Source organism: Diospyros lotus, chromosome 15, assembly GCF_014633365.1.
Source record: "Diospyros lotus cultivar Yz01 chromosome 15, ASM1463336v1, whole genome shotgun sequence".
NCBI classification, from domain to species: domain Eukaryota; kingdom Viridiplantae; phylum Streptophyta; class Magnoliopsida; order Ericales; family Ebenaceae; genus Diospyros; species Diospyros lotus.
Window position 1 is genome coordinate 26,404,248 of NC_068352.1, and position 19,263 is coordinate 26,423,510.

A 19,263-nucleotide genomic window follows, 5' to 3' on the forward strand; every position below is an offset into this window, starting at 1 on the left:
TGGGGGCCTTTTCAAGTCCCTACTCACAGTGGTAACAGGTATTTTCTATCTATAGTAGATGATTTTACTAGGAAGGTTTGGGTATTTCTATTAAAAACTAAAAATTAGACTCTAGAGAAGTTCAAAACTTGGAAGATCATAGTAGAAAATCAAACAGATAGAAAAATTAACATCGTAAGAACAAACAATGGTCTGGGTTTTGTAATAGATAATTTGATGAATTTTGTAATATCTAGGGAATACTTAGGCATAGAACTATTAGGTATATACCCCAGCAAAATAGGGTAGTTGAAATTAAATTTTAAATGCCCTGAGGAAAAATGGACCAGTAAGAAATTAAATCTAAATTACCTTAGAATGTTTGGTTGTGAAGCTTATGCTCATAAGTCAGAAGAGAAATTAGAACCTAGGTCCACAAAGTGTGTGTTTGTTGATTACCAAGAAGGGACTAAAGCCTATAGACTATCAGAAAGACAATCTGGTGGAGTAAAAATCCTTATCAGTAGAGATGTCATATTCAATTAAGCCATTTTCCCTTGTAAAATTCTAAACACATAAGAAACTAACATTTTGAGAAAACCAGATGATTATGTTATCTTAAGAGGCTCTCAAGTTGAGGTGGAGCAACCTGTAGGAAACAACAACCTGTCAGTTGCTCCCACTGCATTCGAACCTGACCTAGAAGGAGAACCCTTGCCTATGTCTAATGGGAATCACACATCTGATCATGATGATGATCAAAAGGAACAAGAAGATGACCCTGAGATTGAGATGGAGCATCATGACAAACCTCAAGATCTCAGTGACTATCAGTTAGCCCATGACAACAGCAGGAGGGTTATTAGACCTCTTTCAAGGTATGCCTATTCAAATTTGGTTTACTGTGCTTTAGTTGCAGGGATAGAATTAATGAGTGATGAGCCATCCACATATGAGGAGGCTATTAGCTCCAAGGAATGCAACAAGTGACAGCAAGGCATGGATAAGGAAATGACCTCGCTTAGGACTAATGGTACCTGGGAATTGGTCCCTCGACCATAGAAGTAAAAACTAATCCAGTGCAAATGGTTGTATAAATTAAAGGAAGGTATGACTCCTACTGACCTAATTAGATATAAAGCAAGATTAGTGGCTAAGGAGTTCACACAAATGGAGGGTATAGACTACAACAAAATTTTCTCTCCTGTAGTTAAATTTAAAACAATTCGCATGATACTTATTGTTGTTGTTCAATTTGATCTAGAACTAGAACAATTAGATGTTAAAACAACATTTTTACATGGTGACCTAGAGGAGAAAATTTATATAGTTCAACCAACTGGATATATTGACTCTATTAAGCCCGAGCATGTTTGTTTGCTGAAAAAATCGTTGTATGGCTTAAAGCAATCCCCCAAGACAATGGTATAAAAAATTTAACAATTTTGTTCTAGGGATTGGGTTTATTAGGAGTCAATATGATAATTGCTTTTATTACATTCTCTCTAATGTCCCTGCTTACCTATTGTTATATGTAGATGATATCTGATATCCTGTTAATTAGTAAGTCTAAGTCTAAGATCAATGAATTAAAAACAATGCTCAATACAAACTTTGATATGAAAGATTTAGAACCTGCTAAGAAAATTCTAGGAATGACAATAGAGAGGGATAAAAGTGAATTCAGCTTAAAAGGTCATCAGTATAACTATTTAATAAAAGCTGTTCAAAACTTTGGCATGCATAATTGCAAGCCCGTAAGTGTTCCATTAGCTGGACCTTTTGTTTTAACCAAATCTCAAAGTCCTACATCTAACTTAAAAATTGTTAAAATGGAAAATGTTTCATATGCTAATGCAATTGGAACCATTATGTATGCAATGATTAGTACCAGGCCTAACCTTGCTTATGTTATTTCCTCTCTTAGTAGATTTATGTCAAACCCAGGGAAACCTCATTGGGATGCACTAAAATATTTGCTAAGATATATAAATGGTTCTATAAATATTGGTTTGAGTTATAAGAAGAGATATGATACACTTGATATTGTTGGGTACGTAGATTCTGATTTTACAGGTGAAAGAGACACTAGGAAGTCCACTACTGCCCTGTTTTTCACCTTGGTTAGAAACTGCATCTGTAATACCCGAAAAACTTTCGGGTAAGAAATATGAGATTTCAAAGGAAATCAGTATCAAAATAGCCCAAGAAAATGTTCGAATCGACTAGAGGGTATGCCCGGGGGCTTATATATCTAAGGAAATAGGCATATACCTATTAAGAATCTCAAGAAATGATCTTTAGTATCGAGAGAAATTGGATCAAGAATGATTTTCGATATAGCTAAAATACAGCTATGATTTTGGCTGAAAAACTGAATTATCATAGGAGACTTTCGAGAGATCAATAGAACCCCAAGAAAGTTCATATTTAATATGTAGAACAATCCTTCAGTGGTTTTAGGAAGAAACAAAAGGATTTACGACTAAAATGAAGATTCGGGCCTAAGTGCATTTCTCGAATTTGCTCGAGGGAGGTCGAAATGACATTTTTTCAGAATCTTAGAGATGAAATGAAGATTTCAAAGCTTGAGGGACTCAATGAAAGTTACAGAAAGATCAGGGGCTTCATGGAAATGCCAAAATGTAAAGAAGTCAAAATGAAAGGGCAAAAGTATAATTTTCAAAACTTGGAAGCTGCCATGGCAGACCAAGCTTCTTGCCACCCTTCTCATCACCTAATTTGGTGGTGAAAGACCCAAGAAAGTGGCAAGGGACGTCGGGGCAAGGCCCTAGGATCGATCTTAGCCGACAATCGGCCTTGGCTTGGTCGAAAAATGCCAAATTTTTTGCCGAAAGCAACCAAAATTTACCCTCTGTAAATTGATTTTTGAGGCAACTTTCGATGGGTTTTGGGCTCATTAAGGTCAAGAGGAGACATCATAGGCCTTGGGTTGCTCGAGATCTGTCGTTTTGGGGTTCAAATTTGGCTATAAATAGAGGATATAGTAGCTGAGGGTTTTGAAAGATTTGATCTTCAAATCGACCTCGTTTTTGAACACATTAAGGCACCAAATCATAGAGGTTTTGTTTCCCATGAGGTGATGATCATTTCTAAAAATTTTGAGGAATTTTGGAGTTCATTTGAGGGGTGATCGGAGCTTCGCCAAAAAAATCGAATCTCGTCGGAACCGGACTGATTTTTCCTCGAAAAAAAGTTTTTCGAGTGTTGTTTCAAGTTAAAATTTGGCTAGGGTGATCAAATAAAGGTATAATATCTTCTAGTATAGTATGTTTGATTTTCCGATGTGCCGGCGTGGGAGAAGATGCCCGGAAGTAATTTTTATTATTTTTAAATGTTGAAAATAAACGAAAATAGAGTAAAAATAGAAATAAGAGGGATAAAATTCTGAAAAAATATCCAGAAATACATAAAAAATGAATAGTTTACTTTGATGAATTTTTATTTGGGAAATTTTATGAGAAATTAATTATTTTGAATTTTTGAAAGGAAACTTAATTAGAAAAAAATAGGAAGAGATTTTAGAAAATTCTCAGAAAATTTATGGAAATTATAAATGTTATTATAGGAATTTTAATAAATAATAGTGAATAAATTAATTTATTAGGTATTTTATTTTGAATTTTGGAAGAATTTATGACTATAAAAAATAGAAAAAAATAGGGAAAATTATGAAAAAATTATATTATTGATTTTAGTTGGAAATTATTGGCCAGGAAGTAATTTGGACAAGGAGTTTGAGGATTTGCATGGTTTTTGAGGTTGACACGTATTTCGAGACAAGTTGAATTTATGTTCAAGGTGAGTGGTTTTTCCAAATGATATACATGTTATGTATTGTTTATATTGAGCATGATAGCCACGATAGTGACTAAGTTATATGTATTACATGAGCATCATGTCATATTTATACATGTATTGTTGCACCAATGTATTACGATAGTATTGGCATATAGATACTTGTGCATGGGATTGGGATGTCGCTTTAATAGTGTAGCCGTAATTCCCTAAGGGCAAATGATGGAACAACATTAGGATTATCCTGAAAGCAGGTCGAAATTTTACCTAGGGTTCCGTGTCGGGCCGGTGGGCCAGGGAAGTTACATTGGGGCATGTATTCATTTACATTACTGCATCATGCATTTATGTAACTGTCATTTTAACCCTCACTTAGAAGATTCATCTTCTAATGTTGGACGTATGTCCCTGGAATATTCCACATTCGAAGTGAGTCGAGTAGGCGAAAGGATAAGGGTGTGGTGGAAGCATGATTGTGATGGAAGTTATTGTGGGCCCTATGCAAGGCTAAGTTACAGTTGTTTCATTTAATTATGTTATGTGGTTTTAAATGGTCATTGTAATGATGTGATGGGTAGACGATATGTACGGACCCATGTGACTTATGGTTTTTTTTAGGTTTCGATCTTATTTCGCTGGTAATTATGAATTTCATTTGCTTAGTATTAATTTTGGAAATTGTTATTATTAAGCGAATGTGTGGAGGATTTTAGTTTGATTTATGTATAAAAAAAAATCCTAGCATATGATATAACGCCCTGAAGAGGTTAGGGTGTTATAGCATCAGCTGGAAATCACAGGTGTAGCCTCTGGTTGCACTGTGTTCCACTGAGGCTAAGTACGTAGCAGTGACTGATGCTTTCAAAGAGGCCGTATGGCTTCAAGGCCTTCTAAAGCAAATCCACTTGCTTCAAATCAAAGTAGTGGTATTTTCAGACAGTCAAAGTGTGATTCATCTGTCCAAGAATCTGATATACCATGAATGTACAAAACATATGGATGTCAGGTATCATTATCTAAGAGATTTGGTAGCTAATGGCACTGTAAACATACTGAATGTGCATACAAAAAATAACCTAGCAGATATGGGTACAAAAGTGCTAACTGTAACCAAGTTCAAGCATTGCTTGGACTTGTTACATATAGGTGTTGGTTGATCAAATCAGCTAGCAAGAGCTGTGAAAGTGAGAATTGAAGCATGTTGCATTTTATGAGAATGAGAGTTCACATGTGGTTTGATGCTTCAAGTTGGAGATTGATATAATTGAAGCACCAAAAGGCGTCGTGTGATGTAGCAAATAGGACGACCACGTGCGGCAACCATCCACTCTGTCCTTAGGGACGCCCGATTTCCCTTATGCTCAATTGTTGTTCTACCCGGTTGCCTTTCTGTTGGAATGATTGATTGTGTTGTATGATCTAATCTCAGCCTCTCATCCAAGCTTTATGAAACTCCATCCCAGCCATCCAAATTCACTATTAAACTCTCTCCTCGGGATATGAACAGTCATATGAAAGAAAAGGGAAGAGAGAGTGAGAACTGGTAAGTCATCGTCTTCAGGCTACGGTTTCTAGGGGGTTTCTTTCTCATGCTCTGTATAGCTTTTCTTTTGTATTTGTGATTATTGGAGAGTTTTGGTAGAGAACCATTGATATACATAGAGTTTTTGTGAGTGATTTAAGAGTGTAATCTACGTTCTTCATTATAGTGCAGTGAGCTTTTTTCATCGGAGCTCAACGTGGACGTAGCCTTATTTTGGGGTGAACCACGGTAAAAATCCTTGTCTCCTCTTTCACTTTTCTTTTCTGGTTTCGTTTCATTTTCTGTGTGTATGTTTGCGCAAGCTTCCAGCCTCAACGATATTTATTATGTTATTGAACTTATTTTGTTTTACCCTAGAGTTTTGTTGTCTATTCGCAACGACTTCATTTACCGATAGGGACCTCAAGTTGAATTAGTCATCGACCGATAGGTACGTTTTGTGGAATGTTCCAACTCCCTGCTCTTCAAGTCACCAACTGAAAGATACCTTTGCCTAACGGTCAAGCACTTAGCTAATATTGGTCTAATGTACAATCATTTGGCTTCAATGGGTAGTTGGAGAATAAATTCATGCCAAGAGGGGAAGATCAAGGGTAGCCATGAAAGTCTTTGGCATACTCTATTTCTTGTACTCTTGTTTATCCATCATAATAATCTGCCAAGCAGATGATACAATAACTAAAACCCAGTTCCTTGCAGATGGTGAGACCATAGTGTCATCAAATGAAACCTTTGAACTGTGGTTCTTCAGTCCTGGCAATTCCAAGAAGCGGTATGTGGGAATGTGGTACAAGGAAATGTCTACTACCGTGGTATGGGTTGCCAACAGAGAAACGCCACTTGCAGATACATCAGGTGTCTTAAAGGTCATTGATCCAGGAATTCTAGTCCTTGTCAATGGTTCAAGTAGAATCATATGGTCCACAAATGCATCAATCTCTGCACAGAATCCAGTCGCTCAGCTTCTGGAATCAGGAAACCTGGTTGTGAAAGATGTTAATGGTAGCAATTCAGAGCAGATCCTATGGCAGAGTTTTGACCATCCGGGTGACACCCTTTTGGCGGGGATGAAGGTTGGGAAGAACTGGGTGACTGGCAAAGAGTGGTATCTCTCATCCTGGAGGAGCACAGATGATCCAGCACCAGGTGATTATACTTATAGCCTGAATATCCATGGCTACCCACAATTTGTTTTGTACAAGGGTTCCACCAAGGTGTTCTGTTCGGGGCCTTGGAATGGAGTCCGGTTCAGTGGAGTACACTTAAGACCAAATTCAATTTTCAAGTATGGGGTGGTATTTGAAAAGGATGAGATCTATTACAGATATGATGTCCTTGACAGCTCTGTTGTTACAAGGTTTATCTTGGCTCCTGATGGCATTGGACAGCGCTGGACATGGGTTAATAAAACCATTGGTTGGGTTCTTTATCTGACAGTGCGAACAGATAACTGCGACGCTTATGGACTATGTGGTCCATATGGTACCTGTAATGTTGACAAATCCCCTGTTTGTGGCTGTTTGAGTAAATTTGTTCCGAAAAACCAGAGAGATTGGAACATGACAAATTGGTCTGGTGGGTGTGTTCGGAGAACAGAACTGGATTGCAGCAAAGGAGATGGATTTGAGAAATATAGTGGCCTCAAAGCGCCAGACGCAACGAATTCTTGGGTTGATAAGAGCATGACACTTGAGCAATGCAGAGAGGCATGCTTGAAAAACTGTTCTTGTATGGCTTATTCCAATTTAGATGTAAGAAATGGTGGAAGTGGCTGCTTGATTTGGTTTGGTAACCTGGTTAACTTGGGAGATTTTGGCGAAAATGGGTTCGATATATACGTAAGGATGTCATCCTCTGACTTAGGTAAGATCTCATTTATAACACATAGATAGCAATTCTACATTATGAATGAAAATTTGGACTGCTAATTCACTCTTGTGAAGAAAAGAGGAAAGAAAAAATAACCATTTTGTATTAATGGTAGTACCTTCGTATCAAATTAACCTTCTTTTTTGGGTTGAGTAATTGACCATTTTATTTTTATGGAGGTTCAACAGTACATCAAGTTGCCCACCATAGAAAGACAAGAGTGGTAATTGCAGTGAGCTTGGCAATATTTTCTGGGTGTCTACTGCTGGGTCTGGCCCTTATATATTATATCCTGCAAAAAAAGAAGCGAAATCCAAGCCAAGACAGAGAAGGTAAGGCAAATGACTCATCCCATGTCTCAATAAAGAAGGTACAAAAACCAGAAGCAACCATGTCTGTTAACAATTTCTTCTAATATGTAATGATGTTGGGAAAGCCTCATCTGAATCAACCACACCCCCCAAAACTGCCCCCAAGATCTCCCTTTTGCAGGACATTCGGTAGTACAGAGTTCTGAACAACGGTGTGATAACAAAAGCCATAATGAAGATCTAGAGTTGCCATTGTTCGACTTTGCTACAATAGCTTATTCTACTGACAACTTTTCACAGAATAACAAGCTTGGAGAAGGTGGATTTGGACCCGTTTACAAGGTATTACTGCAGTTAAATTTCTTCAGTATTTTGTTAGAATCCTTCTAGCGCATACCAAACAGCTTGCTGCTGTTTTAGACCTTCCAAAGAGACTAAATTACATTGGCACTGGCTCCTTAATACTACATGCTTTGTTAGTCGTGTTGAATCATGAATACAATTGTCAGATTCGGGTATTTGCATTGGTTACCATCCTTGCATTGACTTAGGAGTCATCTGCATGCTGCCTTGAAGAAACATGTGTTGCTGAAGCATTCATAACGGAGCTCAAAGCTGACTCTTTCTAGTAGTCTGCTGGATGAAAGAAACAAAATATAACAAGAACTGTGTTATATCTTCAGGGCATGCTGGAAGGGGGGCAAGAAATAGCTGTTAAGCGGCTGTCAAAGCATTCGAGGCAAGGGCTTGATGAGTTCAAGAATGAAGTCATTTGCATCGCCAAACTTCAGCACCGAAATCTCGTGAAGCTTCTGGGATGTTGCATTGAAGGAGAAGAAATGATGTTGATCTATGAATACATGCCCAACAAAAGCCTCGACTACTTCATTTTTGGTATGGGTCCCTCTTGAAGTTATAATACCATTGCAGAACAAGTGCAATATTCTACCAAAGTCCATTGGTGGCACAACGGACATAAAATTGAATAACTTAACTCTGCTAGCAAGCAATCTTTCTTTCTGTTTCTATGTTTAATCTATCCCGTTCCATACTTATAAGAGAATGGGATCAATATGGTGTTCCTGTTCCAGAAAATTTATGACTTTTTCAGGAAGGAATAGACGAATAGTGTTAGATTCAAGCATTCAATCACCAGACATTGACTAACTTAACAAAACTTCGCCAGATGAAACTCCAAGAACCTTACTGGATTGGCCCAAGCGCTTCCACATTATAAATGGGATTGCCCGGGGGATTCTTTACCTCCATCAAGACTCCAGACTAAGAATTATCCATAGAGATCTCAAAGCTAGCAATATTCTACTAGATATTGACATGACACCAAAAATATCAGACTTTGGAATCGCAAGAAGTTTTGGAGGAAATGAGACACAAGCAAATACAAAACAAGTGGTCGGAACATAGTAAGAAGCTCTATAACATGTTTCATCTAATCCTTTCCTTCCTCATCTAATTCCTCTCCTGGCTCTCTTGCAGTGGCTATATGTCTCCGGAATATGCAATGGATGGCCTTTTTTCAGTTAAATCAGATGTGTTCAGCTTTGGTGTTGGAGATAGTGAGCGGGAAAAGAAACAGAGGTTTCTACCATTCAGATCACCACCATAACCTTCTTGGTCATGTAAGTGACACCTCTACTCCTTCCTTCTTTTATCTCTCTTTTTTTTTTTTTTTTTTTTGGGCAAAGTAAAAAGGAACAAGTCAGAATTCCAAGAGACACCTCTGTCCAAAAGAAACGGGCACAATTCCTCATTGCACCCATGAGGTCAGGCTCGGGTGGAACCAATTCCTATTAGCCCCTTCACCATTTAACTTGGATAAACTCATGGCAAATAATTAACTAGGAACCAAGGGCAGAGAGAGGTTGCCCAGAAAGGGACTCGAACTTGATACTTTTCCCATAGCACTTCAACTCTCGTGCTACTTACCACCCTAGTCGTAGTAACCTCCTACCTGTTTGTTCAAAGTTAGTTCTGTTACTAGTGAAGTGAATCTTTCAGGGATGGAAACTTTACAAAGACGGTAGATCAATGGAACTGATGGATGAGTGTCTGGGAGATTCATGCCATTTATCAGAGGTGCTGCGATCAATCCATGTGGGACTTTTGTGCGTGCAGCAAGGTCTAGAAGACAGGCCAAGCATGGCATCAGTGGTTCTGATGCTGGGTGGTGAAGGTGCACTGGCTGAGCCTAAGCAGCCTGGCTTTTTTGCTGAAAGAAGCAGGAAGGTTAGAACTGGTGCTTCATTAAGCACAGGGGCCACAAATTCAGCCAATCAACTCACCATCACTCGGTTAGATGGTAGATAGAAAAGAATGCACAGAATTCATGTTGCCTACTGTTTGTGGCTTGTTTTGCCTGTTCTAGAGCTCACATATGCTCAGTTTAATGTTATTCTTTTTGGCTAAATAGAGCAAGTATAAATGTTTTGAGTTCAATTAATTGCAAATACTATTTGTTATACGTTAGAAAAGTTAATAGCATATATATATATATATATATGTGTGTGTGTGTATATGAATGTATGTTTGAAACACATACATATAATTTCTTTTGAGACATCCCGAATTTCATAACTCGTTTTATTTAAGGTTTAAAGTTTAGAAATGAGATAAAAGTTAGCTTTATTTTAACTACTCAAACAAAATTATTTGTGAAAAATATGAAGATACAAGGGGTTGTTGCTTAAATTTTTGGCAAAGTACTCCAATTGTGTCTTAGACTATGTCTAGGACTAGGAGGAAGTAATGGAATAAAATGAAATGTAAAATATGTTTGTTTTGGAAAGTAATGAAGAATTATTTCTTTTTATATAAGGGAGCAATAAAAATGAATAAGATTGAAAGATTTTTAATAGCAAATGATCATTATATTAAAGATAAATTGTGAATAAATTAAAGACAGATTTAAATAATTAGAATTTATTAAGATTAAATGTTATGAAGATAGATAAAATACAAAATGAGATGAGAATGGATGAAAAGGTGTTTTCACGTCCTTTCATTTTTTGGTCACATAATAAACTCTTTTGTCTATTTATGTTCCATTCATTCATTGTTATGCAAAATGAATAGAAAGATATTAGATAATAAATGAAATGAAATGAAATGGGTAAGCATTTTCCTTTGGGTTTTGTTTAATAGAGATTTAAGAATGAAATGAAATGTGAATTTTTTTGTTTAAAACATAAAAAATAATAGAAAAATTTTCTTCCTTTCTAAAAGCAATAAAAATGAATAGAAAGATATTAGATAATAAATGAAAATATAAAATTAATTTTCCATCGACTCTCCCCTAATTTTTATTATCGAATCATGTAATTTGGAGTCAATGATTATTAGTAATAATCATCTGAATAAAATAAAGAGTATATTGCAAAGAACATCCTTGAGCTTTGATGACATTGCACAAAATCTCCTAACGTTGAGGAAATAGCAAAAACTACCCTTTGTTAGTCTACCGTTATGTTGGATCCCAAAATGACAAATTTTTCCTTTTAATTTAAAAATAGTATTATAAGATTTTAAGAGTGTGGTGAAATGACCAAATTAGCCCTCTGCTTGATGTTATTTCTTCCTACTTATTCCATGCCATTACATTGACCTAAGTTTAGCAAGAGATGAAACAAGCAACTTAATTCAAAAATTCAAATGAGGAAAGGAAGAAAGATTCAAAAAGATATAGGAGAATTAGAGATGCGGGCAAACATCAATAGTAAGAAAATCAAACAAAAATGATTGCCATCAACATTAAAAGAGAAGAAAATCGAGGACGACATAAGGTATTTCTTTGCTCTAACTTATTCACTTTGTATGTATATGTGTTCTGGCTTTCATCGAAAATCCTATGTCTTTTTTTTAGAGGCGTGTCTTTTTCTCTCACTTATTCAGTTTCTATGTTTTTTGCTTTCATAAAAAATCTCCCCCCCCCCCCCCCCCCCCCTCTCTTTCTCTCTCTCTCACACACACACAAATTTACTATCTATGTATCTTCTTTATCAAAAATGTGTTAGACACTTGCAAGGCAAATGTCATTGTTGAACGTTCGTTGAACCCTCTCCAAAAATAAGATACCTTTAATTTCGCAACATTGATTGTTCAAAACCCTGTTGAAATTTTTTGAACAGAACCCTAATTTTTCAAAACCTCTTGATTTTGAAAAAGCCCTAATTGTTTAATTGAGACAATAATTTTTCAAAAACCCTAATTTTTTAAAACCTCTTGATTTAAAAAAAAAAAAACTAATTCTTTAACTGAGAAGTTAAACAATTGTTTAAAAACCCAACTTGTCCAAAACTATTTGGAACCATAATTGTTCAAAACCTCATGATTTTCAAAAAGCCCTAATTGTTCAAATGAGAAATTAAATAATTGTTCAAAACCTCCTAATTTTTAAAAAGTCATAATTGTTCAATTGATAAATTAAGCAATTGTCCAAAAACCCTAGTTATTCAAAACCTCTTGATTTGCAAAAATCCCTATAATTGTTCAATTGCAAAAATTGAACAATTGCTCAAAACCCTAATTGGAACCCTAATTTTTCAAAAACCCCTTGATTTTCAAAACTCCTAGAAATTGAACAATTGGAATAATTAGAATATCTAGTTATCTTACTCTCAAATAGTAAATTGCATTTCAAATTTAGAACATACAATACTGAATTCAACTTTAAACCAGAAAATTTCATATCACCATGTCCTACTGCCTTGCACATTAACCCATCTGCCACCATGATCCCAATATTCTTCTTACAAGATTTATTATTGATAAGCCCTATTATAGAACCCATCATATGATCAGACACACCCATGTCCACAATCCAAGCATCGCGTGTATTTTTATAGAGTGTTCTAAAACGTGGCCAAGGTGGCCGTCGCAATTAAGCCCTAGTCGGCACCCCTAGGCATCAGGCCTGATTAATCGGGTGCCTAGGCAGCGCCTAGTCGCCTAGGTTGAGTGCAGCCTGGGCCGCCTACCCATTGGGTCGTGCGTGGCTTGGATCGATATCTTTCAGTTAAGATTCCTCCTCTATCTCTCTCTCTCTCTCTCTCATCGTTACTTTCTCAGTCTCTCACCGCTTTCTCCTTCTCTCTTGTTTCCATTTTCCCCGATTAGTAGAAGTGTGCAATCGGTTATAACCGAACCGAACCAACCAAAAAATACTAACCGAACCGAACCGGCCAACATATAATAACCAAACCGACCAGCCCTACTAACCAAAATCGAACTAACCGAAAACTAAACTAAATTAACCGAACCGATAACCGATTATGCAAAATCAGTATAGAAACAAACCATTCTTCCAATTTGCAGAAATGAAATACAAGAACAGCATATGCAAAAGCAGCAAAACCATTTAGAAATTGAGAGAATACAAATTAATTTGTGCAAAAGAAGGAAATACAAATGAAAGGAAGAAATATCAAGAAACTATCTCACTGAAACTAAGTAACTAACCTCACTGAAATATCAAGAAACTAATCCATAACAAGGAAACGAAGGGGACGGTCGATCATCACTGAAAGTTAAAAAAATTGAAAAATTAAAACCCTAACCTAACATCAATACTAACCTCTATCTGATGGTCGATCATTGTTGGTATGGTCGTATGGGGTCGATCGTCTAAGCACAAGGGAAGGAAGAAACAAGGAGACGAAGGGGATGGCGATCGGCGAAGGGAAAGGCGTCGGTCTGGTCGATGAACTTCGACACCCACGTCGTCATCGTCGATTGCCCCTCCGCCACTTCGGCAACTGCCGCCATGGCCCAGATCTTGGAATAACCCTCGTCGATCGTCCAAGCACAAGGAAAAGAAAAAACGAATGTGAGGGATGGTGGGGTGAGGGTTAGGGTCCGATTCGGTCGGGTGTGGGTTCCGTGTTTTGGGGCCGCCAGAATCGATCTCGCAATCTCTCCTGCGAGTGGGAGGGTGGGGGGAGATAGAGAGAGAGAAGGGGGGTGCAGTTTCAGCAGTAGTCGCAGGCGAGGGTGATGGGGGAGAGAGAGAGAGAGAGAACTCAGAGAATGAGGGAATGAGATTCGCGGGTTGGGTTCCGTGTTTGGCGTTAGGGGGTGGGGGTCGCTGAACCGGTTAGTTCAGTAGGGGGCGGCTGAACCGGTTAATTCGATTAACCAAATTTTTGAAAATTAAAAATATTACTAACCTAACCGAACCGAACCGTTTTATAAAAAAAATTGAACCGAATTAACCAAACTAAATTATTTCATCAAAAAAATTGAACCAAACCGACTAATTATTTGGTCGGTTCAGTTCAGTTAGTTACGTTTAACCGAACTTCTGCTCACCCCTACCGATTAGAGCGTCCCTCAGTTTTCCTTTAACTCCCTTCAAATGTTATCTTCCACCTCCTAGACCGCTTCTAGGATGCCCTAGAGAAATACTCTTATCTTGGGCATGTCCCAAGTCTGTGACATAACGAAGTTGACAATGTCACTTCCCATTTTCAATTCTATATACTCATAAGAAGCTCCGAAAGCTAAGATCGTATAAGCAATAGTCCAAAGCATTGATGAAAGCAACCCACCCAACGCGTCGGGCTGCATTTCTAAATGGTTGTCAAGCCTCACCTTAGTAAATGATTTTTGTAATACCTGAGAATAATTTGAGGATAAAAATGATATTTGATAAAGGGCATAAATGGAATTGTGGGAAAAATAAGATTATAGGACACACTAACACAGCTTTGGACGACCGAATTAGTCAAAGGGAGTACCTCGGACTCTAGATAATTAAGAAAAATGGTATAGTATCATCGAGTAGAATAAATTATGATTTTTGGTGATGAAAGAAATGAGATCGGGAACAGTTTTCGGTACAGCAAAAATACAGCTGCCAATTAGGTCGTATTACCGAATTGTTATAAACGATGTCCGAAAAATCAACGGAGTGTGTCTAGGACTAATATTTGATGTATAGAACAACCCTTAAGTGGTTTCAGGTTGAATCGAGTGGATTTGAGGTCAAAACGATCAATCGGGCCTAAGTGTAATTTTCTAAAAATGCCCGAGGGAGGTCAAAACGGTAATTTTTTAAAAGTTTCAAGGGAGAAATGAGAAGTACTAATCTTGAGGGTCTTAGTGAGGGTGCTAGAAAGATTAGGGGCTTGAGGACAAGGGCCAAAATGCAAAAGAGAAATTTCAAGGGGCTAAAATGCAATTTTCAGAAAGTTGCACATGCATGGCCGATTTGGCCGTAGATTTGGCTGGGAAATCCGGTGATTTGGAAGCCTAGGTTCGTTAGGGCATGGCCTAGGAGGCGTGGGGAAGAAGTTTTGGCCGGAAATCGGCCACATGGGGGTCGGATTTGGGCTATAAATAGCCAAGGGTTTCGACCGAATTTGAAGCACCAAATAGCTCGAGTTTGAGGGCAAATCGAGGGAATACAATAAGGGGCTTTTCATCCTTGAGGCAAGAGGAGCATTTCTGGAGAATTTGGTGAATTTTCGAGGCGTTTTGAGGGTGTTTCGAGGGTGGCCGGAAAAGCCCTAGGCGGACTGCCACCGAGACCTGTAACTCGAGTTTTAAAGCACTTTTCGGCGTCCTTTCGGCCTGAAACCGATGGGGCTAGGATCGATTCTTCATGGGCTTTCAGGGGGTACCCGTTTCGTGGTGATCGAAGCAACCCCCGGCGGCCGGCTCAAGGTTGAAGACGGTGGCGCGTGACTGCCACGCGCTAGCCTTTGCTTCCAGCCCACTCGCCGGCGCGTGGGGGCTCAGGTAATTTTTCAAATTTTTTATTATTTTAAGAAAAATAAATTAGGAATTATGGTGGAGGAAAATTTTGAAAAATGTTGGAGAAAATGGTCATTTTGTAATTTTCAAGGTAAATAAGGTTTATGGAAAATAGGAGGAGATATTGGAAAATTTTCAGAAAATTCTAGGAGTTATGAAATATTTATTTATGAATTGTTGTGAAGAAAAATTGAGGAAAAATCTTGAGTAGGCATTTATTAGAATTTTTGAGGAAAAAATATAGAGGAAATAGGAAGAAAATTATGGAAAAATTGGAAAAATAGATATTGATATGGTTTTGAACAAACGTGATGTCTAGAGTATCGTTGAAGCTCAAGGTTGAATTATAAGAGCGTCAGGCACGAGAATCGAGGTCAGACACGCAAATCGAGGTGACTCGCGCTCCTCAAGAAAAAATTGAGTTGCAAGGTGAGTGGTTCTACCCAAAAAGACTTTAAGTGACATGTGAATGGTTTACTGTGAGTGTTCATCCCTATGGTTTGGTTTATTGTGATGGATTGTCCAAACGGTTATTTACACATGCATTAAATTTCGTACGGTAAATTGCATATATTGAAATGTTAATTTTAAGCTATGCATGTTATGATTTTCGACATTGGCTTGTTTTGTGTCGTCCATGTGGGACGTTGGTTGGTAACCTGTGACGTAGCCCAGAGTGACAGCACTCGGGATGCGTACCTAGGATTAATGCTAGGTGACCCACTTGGGACGGGGTTGAGACGAACTTCACCCTACGGGACCCAAGTGGCGGGGCTGAGAGTGGACACCACCCCGGTTGTTGGCTCAAGTGGCGGCGCTGCGAGTGGACACCACCTCAAGTTCATTTGAGCAATAGCATTAATGCCGAGGTGACGTCGATTCCGAGGACAGTACTGATGTGATACTCTTGGTGCTAAGGTTGCGTTGGGTTTTGGAATGCTTTTGAGTTGAAGCGTAAAGTCTAACAATGACAATGGGGTGATTCCCGGGTTTATATGTCGAGGTTGTCCCTCTTAAGCAGGATTGTTTTGCCAATGGGCCGAAGTGGTCGTGTCGCCTTTAGAGAGATTGCATTTTCCCCGGTTAGGGTTAAGTGCTATATGGGATTCTCTTAGGCTGGTGCGTATTGGGATTTATCGATTTTGTATATGATTTTTCATATCTACATGAAAACGTTTTTGAACTCTCATTTAGATGATTCAGCATCTAATTTGGACTATGTCCCTAGAATATTCAAACGTTCCAAGTAAAAGCAGTGGCGTCAAGGGAAAGAATGTCATCGAGATGTAACTGCTATGTTTAGTTTTTGTAGGTTTTTTCTATGATTACGATGTTCAGAGGTTATGTAATATTTTGATATTTTCATGTGAAACATCGATTTGGTTATTGTAAAGAAATTGTCGGTTATACATCATTGAGGTTTCGATCTTGCTTCCGCTGATGTGATTGTTAATACCTGTCTTAGTTTATTTATTATTAAATTTTGATATGCTAAGAAGGCACGATCGGGATTCACGGGAAATGATTATGATGAGGGTATATATAAAAATATATATATATCCGAAATCTCGAGGTAATGCACGTTGTGGGAAAACGGGGCGTTACAATCTTGCCTTAATGCCGACGCGAGGCCGTGAATCCTAATAGAGTAGTTTTTTCCATCAAGGCATATGGACATGAGAGTGGCATTAGTCTTATCTTTTACTTAATAGTCAAAGTAAAGATTAGGGGGTTATTGTTGTGCCATAGAATTCCCAAGCGTCCACCTAGGGGTATTTTGATCAATAAGCCCAAGACGAGCAAATCCAAAAAATGGTCCCGAGTCAATACACGTTTCCCAAGAAGAAATCGTGGGTAAATAGCCAAAGAATCATTGATGGGACAACCCTTTAGTGGTTTCAGGAAGAAACGAAAGGGTTTACGACCAAAACGAAGATTCAGGCCTAAGTACAGTTTTTTTGAAATTGCCAGAGAGAGATTGAAACTACGTTTTTTCAGAATTTTCAGGTGTCAAATGGAAGTCTTAGGACTTGAGAGACGTAATTGTAATTATGAAAAGTTGAGGGGCTTGTGTAAAAGGGCCAAAGTAGTAATAGCCAAAATTGGAGGGGTCAAAGTGCAAAATCAGCAAAGTTTGGCCAATGGGAAACCGACCAGCATCTTTCCGGTTGGCGACGGCCAATTTCGACCACATGGTTGCACGAGGGATGGTCAGAGGAGGATTTTTTTGTAAAGGTATGGGTCAACAACAACCATGAGGGTGGCCGAAAATTGAAGAAAACCGACCAAGAAGTTGGTCGGATTGTCGAGCAACTTGCAAATCACTTTTGTGGTCGAGTGATGCTGCTTTGAGGTCTATCCGAGGCAGGTATATGCTCTAAGGGATATGGTGTAATACCCGGGAATGGTATGAGGATATAAATGGTATTTAATGAAGGGTATAATTGAAATTTGTGGGAAAATGAGATTTTAGGGTACACTAACGCAGCTTTGGATGACCGAATTAGTCAGAGGAAGTACCTCGGACCCTAGACGATTAAAGAAAATGGTATAGTATCGACGAGTGATTTAAGTTATGATTTTTAGTGATGAAAGAAATTAAATCGGGAGCAATTTTCGGTACAATTGTAAATCAGACTGAAAAATCAAATCGTCGTAGGAGACTTTCAGAAAATCAACGGAACCTTGAGGGGGCTTTGGTTTTGAGTAAGAATCAACCCTAAAGAGATTTCGGGATAAAACAAGGGTCCCGTGAGGGTCCAGGGGCAAAATCGTCCTTATCGAATAATCTTGAAATTATTAATTGTGGATTTCTGATATTTGAATCTGAATGAAATTTGCATCTAAGAGTGTAATTATAATTGTGAAATGGTTAGAGTGGGATTTAGAATTAATTGAGAGATTTATATATAAATGATTCTAATATAATATAATAAATTATATCTATATATATATATATATATGTGTGTGTGTGTGGGGGGGGGGGGGGGGGGGGGGAGCGGTGAAGCAATTCGTGGGGTGCACATTGGAAGTTTAGGAAGCAAAGTTTAAATTAATTAAATTTAATGAAGCTGCGCGGTGCCCAATTGAACTGGAAGGCAAGCATATAGAAAATATAATATAATATATTATAGATAAGAATGGTGGCCAAGTTACAGAGATTCCTTTAATATAGCAAGAGATGAACTTAATTTATAACATATATATTTAGATTATATATAGCAAGAGATTTAGCGGCGTTTAAATATTTAGGTATGTGGGTAAAGTTAGTATAAATGTTATATATTTAAATTATAAAATTTATACGATTAGATTATATAGTTTACGAGGTTAGATTTAATTAATTTAAGTTACGGTCCTATTAATGCAACAAAACGTTTTACTTCGCAATGGGAGCACAAAAGAAGCTGAAATCAACTGTTTTCAAGCAAGCTCATAACCCTCTCTTCGCGTTATTTAATTTTCATAAGAGTTTCCGTGATTTCTAGTATTTTAAACCATCTCTCACCTCGATTCAATTCCACGCATTAATTATGCAAATGCGTGCGGTGATCATTTTATAATATGCGAGTTGATGTTGAAACTATATACATGACTCAGAGATATTTATTTCTAACCGTCACGGGATTTTGTATCGCCCCTACTTTCCTTGGGAATGATGCCGAACCCTTTGGGGGCTAAATTCTTAGAGAGTTTGGGAGACTCGATATAATTGTGGCAATTAATTGATTAGTTTCCGTCTATTATTTAATATCATCAAATAAGTGAGATCAGCCAATAATGTGAGTAGCAAAGTGCGTTACCCATGATCCCGAAAGTAAAGTGGTACAAATACTTACGTTGAATAGGGGTTCATACCTTGACCCCGAAATCGTATGAGATATCAATATGTCTGCCTGCAAATATTGGGGCTAATATTTTATGCCGTAAATAGGTTGGGAACGTACCAATATGGTTTCAAAGACGTAATTT

At 37.9% G+C, this 19,263-nt stretch overlaps 2 protein-coding genes across 2 annotated transcripts in view; both read left to right on the plus strand.

Annotated features, from left to right (window-relative positions):
• LOC127791840 (G-type lectin S-receptor-like serine/threonine-protein kinase SD1-1) overlaps positions 1-19,263 on the plus strand; it is an 88,940-nt gene that overhangs the window by 48,307 nt on the left and 21,370 nt on the right. The window lies entirely within an intron of this gene.
• On the plus strand, positions 5,902-10,119 carry LOC127791842 (G-type lectin S-receptor-like serine/threonine-protein kinase At4g27290). Its single transcript, XM_052321979.1, is given in 8 exon segments — positions 5,902-7,204; positions 7,390-7,542; positions 7,688-7,863; positions 8,205-8,415; positions 8,708-8,945; positions 9,019-9,087; positions 9,089-9,161; positions 9,541-10,119. Coding segments are annotated over 8 exon segments (2,493 nt in total). The 5' UTR covers positions 5,902-5,940; the 3' UTR covers positions 9,850-10,119.